This window comes from Lytechinus pictus, chromosome 18 (genome assembly GCF_037042905.1).
Source record: "Lytechinus pictus isolate F3 Inbred chromosome 18, Lp3.0, whole genome shotgun sequence".
NCBI classification, from domain to species: domain Eukaryota; kingdom Metazoa; phylum Echinodermata; class Echinoidea; order Temnopleuroida; family Toxopneustidae; genus Lytechinus; species Lytechinus pictus.
The window spans coordinates 10323669-10338465 of NC_087262.1; the positions used below are offsets into that span (position 1 = coordinate 10323669).

The window sequence follows — 14797 nt, forward strand, 5'->3', positions numbered from 1 at the left end:
AACGCATTGTAAAGTAAGACTCGTAAATATTGTCACTATACCTTACAATTTTATATTTATTTACTGCTTTAATACACAATGATGTTTATCTGAATTAATAACCAATACACTTTTGCTTCCAAATACACATGGATGTCATTACATATGTCACAAGGCTGAAAAACAATCTCCCACAAACTCCAACATATGTATACACACTCCTGTTCGAGCTTCATTATGAGGATGACCAGATCTTTCCAGATCTTTCCAGAGCTAACAATCATGAAAGATTACCAACAGTCCTTTTCAGAACTAATACATTGTGTAACACTGTTAACCTATCGATGTATATATCACTCCCATAAACTTTGTAAAAATTACTTCTCAGCTATTGACCTCTGTGCAAATTTGATGAATAGGTGTGAATTAGACCAATCTTTTCAGGCCTTATCTTACGACAAAGTTTCCCCTTGGTACAAATCAATTGCAAATTTTTGATCGATAGACAGATTGATAGCATACAGAAAAAACACTAAAAACTGAAATTTGACCATTCTGACCAAAACTAATAAGGATAATAATAATAATATACAGTTATTGTATAGCGCATATCACATTATGAATAATGGCTCTATGCGCTCCCAAAGGACTTGGAAATTATTACCCCAGCTGTAGCTTGTCAGCCGTAATTACTCAGATTACAGTGCACACGCATTTCAAGGAATAAATTCCTGCCAGGTACCCATTTACCTCACCTGGGTTGAGTGCAGCACAATGTGGATGAATTACTTGCTGAAGGAAACTACGCCATGGCTGGGATTTGAACCCACGACCCTCTGTTTCAAAGTCCGGAGACTAATCCACTGGGCCACAACGCTCCACACTACACTTGTCCGCAAACAGAATATCACAGTGTGCAACCTTTTGCAGGTTTTGACACACCAGAAAGGTATTTCACAAAGAGTGAATATATGAGTTACATGTATGCTTCAAGGCAAACACACACGTTACTTAACGTGTAATCTAATTGACTGACATGCGATAACTAGTGCACGTCCCGTGTGTATGATCTTGCCAATGCGGTGATGCGCTACATACTGCAAACAACTGAAATTTATGTGCGACTCTAGGTCACAATCAAATCTTTGTGAAACCTCCCCCTGGTCATACAGGTATTTAGTTTAATGTTGAACTCCCACTTTGTTGACTTACTTTTCCGGTCTTTGCTATAAGAATAATTGGTTTATCTACAATTCATCTAATTATATCGTGCAAGACCAAGTTGACATTAGACAAGATGGACAGCGATACGACATTTCCTCCTGTGACAATTTCTCGGGGATTGATTTCGTCTAATATGTAGGGTTAGGGTTGCAATAGGGTTTAATCATAGGTTTACGGTAGGTTTAGGTTAGGGTATAGTGTTAAACCCAGGGCTGAAGTTGGTCATTCGAGTAGTGTGTGGAATTTAGGGCGGAGCAATTGTCGCCGGAGAAAATGTCCTGGAACCAGATCGGCATAGCTTTACAAGAAATTAGACCCTGTTCTCATTAAAGTCCTGAAACTAGTTTACTGGAAACAAGATTAGTGAAAACCAGTTTAGTGGAAACTGATTTAACATGTAATGAGAACACTCAAAGTGGTCTTGGAAGCGATATTTCAAACCAATTTGGAAAACCATCGTACGATGTGGTTTTCAGATTGCATTGCCTTGGTAATCTAGTTTAAGCATAAGTGAGGACACGCCCGTTCTTTGGGAAGAGATCTTTGCACATATTTGGCAGGCTACTCTCCACTCATGACATGAGAGCATTCCCGTAGCAACAGGACAGCTTTACGTGACGTGGTTTTGAAAACCACTTTCAGGCAATCACATGGGAACACTACCACAGCCATCTTCCAAACTGGTTTCCTGAACCAGTTTTGACTAAACTAGCTTTAGGATTGTAATGAGAGCAGGGTCTTAGTATAGATCCTAAATAGGCCAACTGGCAATACACCAAATAGTTAGCAGACAAACTGGTTGTAGAAGAACTAGGGCGAGTCCTTGTGGTACAAGACCAACACAAACATAGACACAGTGGATGTAAATGCAATTTACCATCTTTCTCATTGTTAACATGATAGCGATGTTGTGTTTGGTCACAGGATGCTATGTTAACCAATCATTAAACAAGATTGAATATACAAAAAATGCAACATAAATTATCAATCCATAATTAATCTCATTCAAGTGCACTTACTCAATACACAAAAAGTATAAACTAATAGGATGTGTTGGAGGTGTAGTATGAAGCCTACCTGTGCGGTATAAGAGTAATCGTTGCTGTTGCTGCCAATGGTATTTGTTGTTGGTTGGTGCCGACAGACCACATGTCTACAGCGACCACTGGTTTGCTTTCCCTCGAGTAGTGTAACCCATTGGGACTCATAAGAACCTGTACATAAAGCCCAAATGCTCTTAGTGAACATTTTCTTGTCTCTGGAGTGGCCTATATATAGAGGTTTCCCTGTACGAAATACCACAGCGAGACTGGTTAATTTTCTTGTCTCCCTTATGTAGCCTTTATATAAAGGTTTCTCTGTACCTTGAAATACCACGGCGAGACTGGTTACTTTTCTTGTCTCCCTTAGGCGGTCTTTATATACAGATTTCTCCTTACTTTGAAATACCACGAGACTGGCTACTTTTCTTGTCTCCCTTATAAAGCGGCCTTTATACAGATTTCTCCATACTTTGAAATAACATAACGAGTCTGGCTACTTTTCTTATCTCCATTGGGTGATCTCTATTATACAGGTTTCACTGTGTTACAGTCCTTGTTCATAAGCACTCAGCGCCAATATATTCACTGCATCTGGTTGTCCGAGATGGACGCTGCCCATTCTGGCGCTGCCGCTACTATTTTCTCGATGATGTTGTTGACCTGAAAACATAAGCTCTGGATCTGCTTGTCCCACTGTGGGAGGATATCCGTTGCTAAATGGAAAAAAAATTATGAAAAGGACTAAAATATAAACATTGCTGAGGGAAAGATGAAAACAACGTTTGTGAACTTACATACTGTCTTATATATCAATAAGAACATTATAAGTTTGTTTAGTTTGAGTGTTACAGGAGGATTTGAGGGTGCACAGCAAGACTGATGGACCAATATTTCCAAAAGGTCATGAGCAAGCAAGCAAAAGAAAAATGTTTAACTTTTTAAAAATGAAATTTTGTTTCGTGATAGATTTTGACATATTCTGAAAATTAAATTGTACTTCACCCTTTTTCTTTTCCTTTTCATTCCTTTTCTGGATATCTTTCTCTTTTTCTTGATCATGAATCTATTTTTTTATCTAGTGACCCCCAAGCCCTCGCCTCCCCTCCCCCATTTATCAGCAAGTGCAGCAACAGGTTTCCTGGAATTTTTGGCATCCAAAAACATACATGTAATCTGAAATTTCTTTATTCATATGTAACATAATCAATAAAATTGTACTTACATTCAAAGTGTACAATGCCATCAATCTGGTCGATATATCCATTCATTCTGCCTTCCGATATCATTTGTGAAGCAATCTTTTCAGCCTGCAAAAAAACAGCATGAACACACTGGTTGATATAACAATAATAATATCAACAATAATGATGATAAAAATAGATACTTTTATAAAGTCATCTATCTAGATATAATCTTTTCCGAGGAGCACTATTATCATTGCCGTGGCTTTAGCTTGTGCTGCCATTTCCAGTGCTCAGTGCAATCAAGATAGGTACCCCTACCAGTTTATTTCCAATATGTCAAATGCTAATTTGTCCAATTTCCAACTCGTCTATGATCATTTGGACTACCATCAGTTCGTCCACTATCCACATGGTCTAATTGCCATTTCTCCACTCACCATTTTGTCTAAAAACCAGTTGGTCTAATAGCCATTCAGTCCATATACCATTTGGTCTAATTGGACTAAGTGTTAATTATGCAAAATGAATGAAAATGAATTGGATATTAGACCAATTGGTTATGAGACGAAATGGTCATACATGAACTGGTGATTAGACGAAGTGATGATTGGACCAAATGATTGTTAGAAGAAATGTTGATGGACAGAATGGCATTAGACTTCATGAAAGTGGACCATGTGGTGAGTGGACGAGTTGGCAGTAGACGAATTGGCAATTTACCCCCTACCTCACGTGGGTTGAGTGCAACACAATGTGGGTAGAGTTCTTGCTGAAGGAAAATATGTCATCACTGAGGTTTGAACCCATGACCATCTAATTTAAAGACGAGGATCAGAACCACTAGACCATGATGCCTCATTCAGATTTAAAGTTCAGTTTTATTGTTGCTAAAATCCTTGTTCAGATATGGTGAGACAATATTCCACTTATGCTAATTAAGGCACATTACATGCTTCAGGTATCAAAATTGTATGGGCAGAGTAATGGCATCATAATCAATCATTCCATTCATCCATCTATCCATCTATCCATCCTCTCCTCCATTCCACCATCCATTCATCCATCATCACATTCATCCATCCATCCATCCTTTCATGAACACATTAATTCATTTATCTATCCTTCCATCCATCCATCCAATAACCCATCCATCCATCAATCACACACTTCATCCATCCATTCATCCACCCATCCTTCCATCCATCCATTCATCCATCCATTCATCCATCCATCCATTCCATCCATCCATCCATCCATCCATTCACTAATCAAATAATTCCTTCTGCTCTAATGCGTCCTTACCTTTGGTGGAGGTATCTCCAGTAAAGCACCAAGCTCTTCAAATGTGATGTTATTATATAACTTACTGGCTGAGAGCAGGTTGTGTTCTATGACTGCACGGTCAAGTATACTTGAACCTGAGGGGCAATTTGACAAGAGGATAAATTAATTGATATTCACAAAAATACATAGACTTCATCTCATTCCCACTTGGCCTAATAAGCAATTAGTCTATCCATATTGGCTGACCTCATTTCGTCTAACCTTCTTGAGTTGGCTTTCATTAGTTCAAGTATTCATTAGACCTACAGTACTGGGAATTTGATAAAAGGCTATTTAGACAATATAAATTGTATAACCAAATATTTGCATTGCATTCTGGGTAATAAAGCCTGCTGGCAGTATAGCAGATCTCACAAATTAAACAACTTCCTGTTTAAACTGGAGAAACTGTCTTTACCATCGGCTGTGGTGGCCTTCTGGTGTTCTTGAAGCATGGAGGCAAATTCCTGGAGCTGATCCCCTCTGATGATGCGGTCCAGGTACATCTTCTCAAGGATTCCGTAGGACGCTAGCTGCTGGCATCGCTCGTCTTTAAAGAGGGTGGCCAACATCCTTGACCTCTGCTGACCTGAAATCAATCAAAGACAGGGTAAAGGGTTGATCAAAAATCCATTAAAAAAAACTTTGATGGTGCTGTTTTGATTATGCGTGAAAGTGAGCATGAACTTGATGAATAAAGAAAATAAAAGGTTTCAGGGCAAAGATGGCAAAGGGGAAAAGTAAAATAAGAACAAAGCTGCCAACTGCAATAAAAACCTTTCAGGGAGAATGTACCAAGGAAGGAGGGAGATCTTTCTCAATTACACTTAATCATAAGAAAGAAATCAATTTATGAATCCGGGAGATGTTATAAATCTGCAGTTTTCCACATGAAAATCAGGGAGACTTGGCAGCAATGTACAAAGTTGAAGGAGAAGAGGCAACAGAGGAAGAGCAGAAGAAAAAAAAGAATTAGAAGGGGGAAGGGGGAGAAAAAGAGAAAAAAATACGAACACTGGTCTAAATTTGTGGTTTAACTATGGATAGCCAACTGCGACAGAAACATCTAACAACATAGGTTTGATTTAACACCTCATTTAACATCCAAATCATTCATAAATCTCCGGGAATAAAAACTATAGCAGTTTTCTTCACCAAAAAAGCATGAAGAAACAGCATGATGAAGATGAGAAATACAAAGTTTTGACATGTTTCGCCTTCTTAAAACTTTAGCACACTAAAGTGAATAGACCATGGCCTATTATATCACTACATGTAGAATGCAAAGAGGGGGGTTCACAAATCCACTTGCTAGTGATTTCCAATGACACAATTGTCTCTCAGCCAATGAGATGGAAGGATTTCAGTAGCAGCTGTCGGGGAATCACTGAAAAATTGCTTCATGAAAATCTCTCCAATTTACCTGCTGATGCTAAGATGGTGCAATGCAACGCGTGTCTTAGAGACTCCATCCTCTCCTCATCTGCTATGATAGTACGATAGGACAACTCGTTGTACCGCTGCGCTGCTTCGATAAACTTCCGCTTGTAGTCCAGCATTCGGGCGTAACACACCTGGAAAATATATAATGCATACTTTTCTTGTAAGGTAGTGTTTATTAATTACTATTGATTCATTTATTTGTTTCAAACACACACACAGTAATTCAAAATTCAAATTTATGACATAATCATTGAAAAATTGAAATATCTCCTACAAAAACTACTGTAAATTCAAAATTTTTGTTGGACAATGTGTATACATTATCAATACTTTGATTGAATTTAATAGGAAAAACAAGTCTGCAATATACGATTTTCAAGAAATTAACCTTAAGAAAATGAAATTTTGTGTAAACGTCATGCTAGTCATAAATGGAATGGCTGAGTTGTACATTAAAATTTTTTATTTTCAATTCCGGGCCAGATGAAAAATGAAATATGAGAGTATCATACCATGATTGACATAGGCATGAATAGTATGATATTTTAATGTTTTATCGAACAAATAAAGAGCTACGATAAAATTAAACAAGAAACACCAAAGTGATAGTAGATCGAGTGCATACAGACTGATTTAGCGTCCAGATAATACAAATTTAGGATCAAATTTAACATCTTATAATGAATGTGGAATTCTTTGCTTTTGGATTCTATTTGAAGCATTCTTAAAATAACGTTTGTAGAGATATTTCATTTTCAATTTCAGGCTAGATGAGAAATGAAATATCAAAATAACATAACAGGATTGATATAGGCATGAGGAGTATGATATTTTACTCTACTTTAGTGAACAAATAAAGATTACGATAAAATCTACATGTAATATGAAACATACTTTATAATGGATGTGGAGTTGTTCACTTTTGGATTCTGCCTGTAGCATGGAGGCCCGCTTGATGTAGACTTCTGCCTCGACCGGGTCGTCGTCCTCCAGGTAGAGTCTGGCTATTTTAAGGTATGTCTCAAGCTTGTAGTCGACCTGATACTGCCTATAGACACAAAGAACAAACAATTCGGAATTCAAAAATAAAGAAAAGTCGATTTCATATTGTTTATGATATGAAAGTATTGTCAAAAATTTCCGGGAAAAACACAAAAATACTTGAGAAATTTATAAAAAGATAAAGGACATATGTAAGAAAACATTTTGATAACATTTTTTTATATTCATTTAACAGGATATCATAATGCGTCTCTAAACCAAAAATAAATGGCAGTTCAGGAGCTTAATTCATTTACAATATTTTTCCAATTTCATGCATAAATTGTGATAATCAATAATAAAGGAAAACCTCCTAGAGTTTTATAATAGTCTCTGAAATAATTGTAAATGATTTTACATTGCCCCTGATACATGTATGTGCATACTTAAAGAAAAAAAATTGATCTCATTCGATGTGCATATATAATTTATTTAACAAAAAAAGCAAGAATATGAAATCAGGTGGGGGAGGGCTAAAACCTCTTTTATGACTTTGGGCACAAAAACCTTCATTTAATATGTTTCAGTCTATTCTGGGGCTGATTCAGGTCCAAACATGGTGAGATATCAGGGGAGGAGGGGCACAAATTTAAAGAGATGTCATATTATGTGAAAAGGTGGCATACATCTAATGAGAGCAATTCAATCATTTTAGGTGGCACATAGTAGAGATTTTTTATTTTTCCATTTTATTTTTTTTCTTTTATCTTATTTAATGTCTTTATTTACATTCTTTTTATTTATTTACTTACTCTCTCACTCACTCACTCGCTCACTCATTCATTCACTTATTTATTTATTTTTATGGGAGATGGCTTACTTTTGTCCAGTTTCAAGCGGAATCCCAACAAGGATTCTGGCTGCTTCCCTCCAGTTCTGTTCTTTCTCATAGATGGATGATAGATGCTGCCTTACACTCCCCATCTAAGAATATAATTAAAAAAAACAATGATATTAAAATTGGATTAAAGTTTTTATATAAATGTATCAAAAGAGAGAAAAAAAAATTGGTGATAGCTAGTACACAAACAGAACAAAAGCACACACAAAAATCACTAAAAGCAAGACCAAGAGCTGTAAATCTTCATCTATTTAAGAACTTAACATTTTCCGGTGTCATTTGCCTCTGCAAATTGTTTAAAAAAATATTGAATTCTTAATCTCGATATCAAGAAAAAAAATAATATTTTCTAAATACAAACCTATGAAATAAAAAAAAACTCAAGAAAACAGCATGACATCACAAGACGCACAATGAGAAGCACAGTAAAGTCTAAATGTATTTTTGAAACACGCTAATATAAGTTTTTCTCTTGTTCAAACTACTCAGCTGGTAGAAAGTGAAAATACACGCAACTTGTTGTGCTTTGTAGCTTATAAGCTTTCGATTTGTCGATTTCACTTTCATCTAAGGTTGTGGACTTTATAAAAGGGTCTTGGGGATGGGAGCCAACTTAATAGGACAGGTCCTTCCCAACAAAAAGTTGATTTCAATAAAAAGATAAAATTCAAACAAGCATAAAAACACTGAAAATTTCATCACTATCTGATTTGAAATGAATAAGAAAGTTATGACATTTCAAAGTATTATAGTTTATTATGAAATATGTAATTTTTTAATTTTCTCCTGATTGTCCTGAGAAACAAAGTTTTATTCCTTCCTGAACATGAGGAATTACCATAGTTTTAACATTTTGTGGTTCAGTCAAGTTGGTCCTTAGTGTCAAACAGTGTAAAAATGGAAATAGTGTATACTTCAAACAATAAAATACAAAAGAAACAGTGAGTGAGGGACATCATCACCTCTCTCATTTGACTATCAGCAAGTTACGTATGTAATTCTTTGTCAAAAATAAGTAAAACTTTGAAATGTCAAAACTTTCTTATTTCACATCCGATTTTGATGAAATTTTCAGCATCATGCTTGTCTGATTTTTATCTATTCATTCAAATCAACATTTTCCTAGGGTGGACTTGACCTAGACTTTATGTACCTGCTCTTCAAAGGAGACTGCTCTCGGATGGACCTTCTCCAGGAGAAAGTGAGAGACCCTTTGCGAGACTGGATCGGGGAGATGAGGGAGCTGATTGCAGACCTCGAGCAGGAGCTGCCTGGAGATCACCAGACTCACACTCTCCTTCACCACTGTGTAAAGAAATAGAACAATAAGCAATGAAATACAAAATACAGGCTTGGTTTCCAGAAGCTTTTAGAATAATGTTCATGGTTCATTTAGCATAGTTTGCTCCTTTTTGACATCATGATGGGTTCTTGTAATACAAGTTTTGATGGGGAATGTGACTCAAGGGTAACCAAATCTCATTAACAGGTTTCAATGTCACACATTTGTCATCTAGACCCAAGCCCAAGTTATCTCAAGCATAGAGTTTAAAATGGGCTAAAATGACATGTGTTGCATAATGTGGTCAGATCTCCTTCACCACTGTGTAAATAAATAGAAAAATAAGCAATGAAATACAAAATGCAGGCTTGTTTTCCAGAAGCTTTTAGAATAATTTTCATAGTTCATTTGGCATAGTTTGCTCCTTTTTGACATTGTGATGGATTCTTTTAATACTGGTTTTGATGGGGAATGTGATTCACGGGAAATCAAATCTCTGGGCCCTGTCTTACAAAGAGTTGCAGTTGATCTGATCAACCACAACTATGGAAAGCCAGCAACATTAACATTTAACATGGATGTTTGCTCAATATATTTTCTAGATATGCTATAAATTCATACATTCCTTGTTTCTTGAATTTCAGTGTGCTTCTCTTTGTTTACAAAGAACATTGTGCATATTTTTTGGAGAAAAATTATGACGTCAATGGATTTCCATACAGTTGAGGTTGATCGGATCAATCATAACTCTTTGTAAGATGGGCCCCAGGTCCTTATAGACAGGTAGGTGGTTGCTATAACAGATTTGATTGCAACACATTTGTTATCTAGACCCAAGCCCGAGTTATGTCAAGCATACAGTTTAAATGGGCTAAAATGATATGTGTTGCAAAATTTGGTCTGATTGAATGCATCCACTTTAAATGTGAGGGCAACTGAAACGCAATCCTCTGCAGTGGACCTTTTTACTCTTATATCCTTTTTAACTCTTAATCTTAATGTGCCATTCACTGTAATCAGCGAGTGCCACTTTTTTTTCAGAGTCTATATTTAAATGTTTTATTTATAAAAAAGAGAATCACTCATGAGACAATTATGTTAAACCTCTTGACCATAAGCTAAACTGAACAATGGAATCACTCATGCATGCAATGCACTCCTCAAAATGCAATAGGCATAACAATAGCTGTATGACCATTGCACGAAAATGTGTTTGTGGCACTCCAGTGGATGCACAGATATGTGTTCATAGCACGTTAAGGGTTAAATAACACGAGGTAGTTCTTGAAAGCTCATACTTATTATTCCAATACCTCCTCCCAACAGAATTTTCCCTTAAATTTTTTTTTTTAATTAGAAATAGGAATCTACGTACTTGTTTCAATGAAGAACTGCAGTCCGTTTACTAGGTCATCTTCACCAAGCTGTAGAATATCGGTTAGGATTTTACGATATCTGCACGTGATAAAAATATAGGAAAATGTTCATTATCATTATCTGATTGAATCATTACCAATGATAATGTGTCATCAAATTTAAAGGATTCAATTGTAACTTACATGACCTGATGTGATTTGTCGAACTACAACTACAATATAAAACATGGCAGTACATTTCAAGATGTCATACTTACAAAATATCGAGATCAATTTCGTTACGATCGAACCTTGCAATAAAATAGACAAATATGTTGGTAATATTAGCAAATATGCCCGGCAAACCTCTCTTCATTTCAATGTCTTAGCATAGGTTGGAATCCCATCTTGATGACCAGTGTTAATATTCATATTTTCATTGGAAATTTAATAATAGCTTATAATCCGTCCAAATTAGTAGTAACAATTTGACAATGAAAACAAGAAAATTTACTAAATATCTATTTGGTCTGGTGGATTTAATGGCGGTTGGGCATGCTAACAAATTTGACCAATATTATAACATTGGTAGAAGTATTATTTTATGAAAGAAAACTTAAGATTTAGAAGGAAAAAGTATTGGGTAGGGATCAGGCCCAGCAGGGCTTTAGCCAGGATTTTAGAATTGGGTGTCCAAGTTTTCAAGCAGGGCGTAAAAAAAATGGGTGAGCAAAATTAGCCATCAATAGGTTCATAGGGCTCCATGTCTGGAAGTTGTAAACGGACATGTCAAAGGGGCAGTACTCATCATTTCCAGTAGATTCCCCCCCCCCAATATTTCTGTTTCTTAATAAACTTCTGGCTTGCCCCCCCTCCACACCCGTGCTTAACCCTTTGAACCCTGGGGGGTACTCGACTAAAAAAGTGGTAGGTATGTGCCGCGGGCGAGACAAAAACCTTTAGAGCGGGCTTATTGTAAAAAGGAGGGTCCTCGGAACAGGCTTCGGAACTATAAATGTTTGTGAAAACGGGGTCCTTGGAACGGGTCGCCAGCATGTGAGTGCGAATGCATCCCTATGGAATGGGCATACGTGCATGCAGCTAGCCCGGCAGCACGGACGCCGGGTGCGCTCGCGCAGAGGCGATGGACGGACAGCGCTCTGCGGCCGCTTTTCACCAAAATTGCAGCACATTGTAGCGGATCAATGCAGCCAGAACACCGTAACGAAAAATATGCTAAGCTTTGGAGCGGATTTCTTTCTTCTTTTCTCTCGATAAGAAGAAAATGCTATGCTTTGGAGCGGCTTTCTTTGATCTTTTTCTCAATAAGATAAAAATGCTATGCCTTGGAACGGAAATTTGAGTGTAAAAATGGGGGTCCCCTCCGCAGCACATACCCACAACGCATTATATACTGAGTGCACCCCCCCCCCCCCCCCCCCCGGTTTGAACCCTGAATTAATTGGGACGATCGTGACCCTCACCCTGAATTATAAACAGATATCAAGCTTATCAAGGAATACATGACATTTGAAATAAATGATTTCATATTGTCATGACTCGAGCCCAGCCATGTCATTGTCACCTTACTCTGCTGATACCCAGCTGATGTTGTTTAGCTTCCCGTACTAACAATAATCTCAAATTCTGTCTCAAAATCACTAATTTGACGGTAGAAAATTCAACAATGAGCACTCATTCAATGAACAAGGTTATGATAGAACCTTGTTCTCTATAACTATTTCCTGTGTGGTGAAGTAAGGTTGGCAAATGTTTGGCTTATTTTCTCATGTTCTTGGGGAAAAATGTTTAGATTTTTTGACACTGTCAGTTTCCATACAACTATTCATCAAAATCAATAACTTGGCTCTTAAAGATCAAGTCCACCCCAGAAAAATGTTGATTTGAATAAGTAGAGAAAAATCAAACTAGCATAGAACAATTTTCTTGCAATTTTACTTTCCACCATGCACCAATAGAGGGTGTACACAAAATATGCCCCAAATTCAAGGTTTTGAGAGCTCTGGTGAATGAAAAAATGATTTCCAAGTTAGTCCAATGAGTAATGTCTTTAGTCCCTTTATTTTACTTTATCATGAAAAATAAATTGCAACTGTAATTTGTATTGTTACTATGGAAATTAGTATTTTGGGTGACCAAAGTCAAAAGTGATATTTTTAATGAAATTTTAAAGTGTGTGCTGTGTACTGCATTGGCATACCATAGATCTACATGAAGATTCCCCACAGGCAGGGGCTGCAGTCAGGGTGACCAGACGTCCCATATTTCCCAGGATCATCCCGTAATTTGCTTTGTCCCGGCGTCCTGACAAACCCTTCCTGGGACGCCTATTTGTCCCGTATTTCAGAATATTGAACAAAATGTAGTTAATACATTTAAAAGTGACGAATTTTCATAAAATAACCAACAGATGACGAAGCAGAGACAACAATCAAATCAATAACTAAACTTTAAAGTTCTGCAGTGATTTTCTTGCTAACCATATACATTGAAAACGAACTGGCCTCCTGCCTGTGTGTGGCAGGCTACTAGCTAGGCAAGTAGGATCGCAGCAGATTCTCAATGGAGCAAACAACGACACAAAATCGGTGGGGAACTTGTATAATTACATTATGGATTCTCAGATTACTGATTTGGAGATGTAATCGGAGGAACAAGTTATTGAGTTTTCATAGCTAGATCTAGGTGTTTCAGCTTTCGTTTTGAGTCTTGTTATGTATGATGCCACGTTTCATCTAATTTTAAGTTGACAATATTTCACTTTGAAATTTTATTCATTTCTAAAACATTTAAGTTTAAAAAAAAACACCAAATATCATTATGATTTTCGATAGATTGGATTGTTTTTGTTTGCTTGAAGTTTGAACTTTTTTCCTCTTTCTTTTCTATCCTTCTTTCATCCTTCTATCCATCCTGCTTGCCCTTTTTTGTTCGATCTATCTTTATTTCCGATCTTTCTTTCCTGATCCTTTCTCTCTCTCTGTTCATTTTTCTTTCCTTCTTTATTCAATTTCCATTTTTATTTCCTTCATTCTTTCTTTCCTTAAACTTTTCTTTATTTGCTTCCTTCTCCTTTCCTCTCCTTTTTCTTTCCGTTCTTTCTCTCCTTCCATTATTTTCTTTTTTCCATTCTCTCCTCCCTTTCTTTCTTTCTTTGTTTGTTTTATCTTTCCTTCTAATTCTTTCCCTTATTCTTTATTTCCCTTCCTACCCTCCTTCCTCCCTTCCTGTTTTTCTTCTTTCTTTGTTTCTTTCTTTCAAAGGAAACATTATTATTTCCTTCATTCTTTTCTTCTCTCTCTCCTTTATTTTGTCTTTCACACATTTATTCATCTTCCCTTCCTTTCTTTTCTTTCTATATTCAATTCAAAGAATGACGGAAACCTTTTTTCTCTCTATTAAAAGTATTATTCTTTAATTCTAACTTTCTTTCATTCTTTTATATTTGTTTCCCTTCATTTTTTCTTTCTTTATTCTCAATTTATCTCTTTTCTTTCGTCTTTTCTTTCTCTTCTTCATTCTTCGTTCACCCACCCTTCCAATTCTTTAATTATATTTTTTCACAAGTCGAATACTGTGTAGCCTTCTTTGTTGATCTTTTTTGTCAATTTTCCCGTATTTCATTTTGTGAAATCTGGTCACCCTGGCTGCAGTGAACAAGTGTGAATGAGAGGATCGAGGAGCCAATGGGCAATGGGTATCCTCATACTGACAAAAGATATAATGCGTGGGACTACACTACAGTATATGCATACAACAAAAATGTTAATCCCACGATCTTCTATGATGAAAGGAGGGATCAATTATACTCATAAAATAACAATTTCCTATTAAAGAAGACAAATCAAACATTGAAAACTATTTTGAATACTCTTAAATGATATTTACTTTTCTGTTAGGTCTTTTGGAGCCCCACCAGCGCTCAAGAGAGTCGATAATTGTTGTTTCATGGAAGCTGCCATGTTGAGCGAGACTGATCAATTTGTGAGAATGTAATAATGTGATGATAAATTACACTTATAAAGAAAAGTTTTCTGCCAATAATAAAATACATTTTTAAA

The 14797-nt window shown here is 36.5% G+C and overlaps 1 protein-coding gene across 1 annotated transcript; it reads right to left on the reverse strand.

Moving 5' to 3' along the window:
- Nucleotides 1-36: 36 nt before the first annotated feature.
- LOC129281557 (COP9 signalosome complex subunit 4-like) lies at nt 37-14728 on the reverse strand. Its single transcript, XM_064113375.1, has 10 exons — nt 14625-14728; nt 10736-10815; nt 9232-9383; nt 8058-8161; nt 7091-7244; nt 6177-6327; nt 5172-5342; nt 4733-4848; nt 3469-3553; nt 37-2959 (listed from the first exon to the last, which is right to left on the reverse strand). The coding sequence occupies exons 1-10, from the start codon at nt 14696-14698 to the stop codon at nt 2829-2831; spliced, it is 1218 nt and encodes a 405-aa protein (XP_063969445.1). The 5' UTR covers nt 14699-14728; the 3' UTR covers nt 37-2828.
- Nucleotides 14729-14797: the final 69 nt, after the last annotated feature.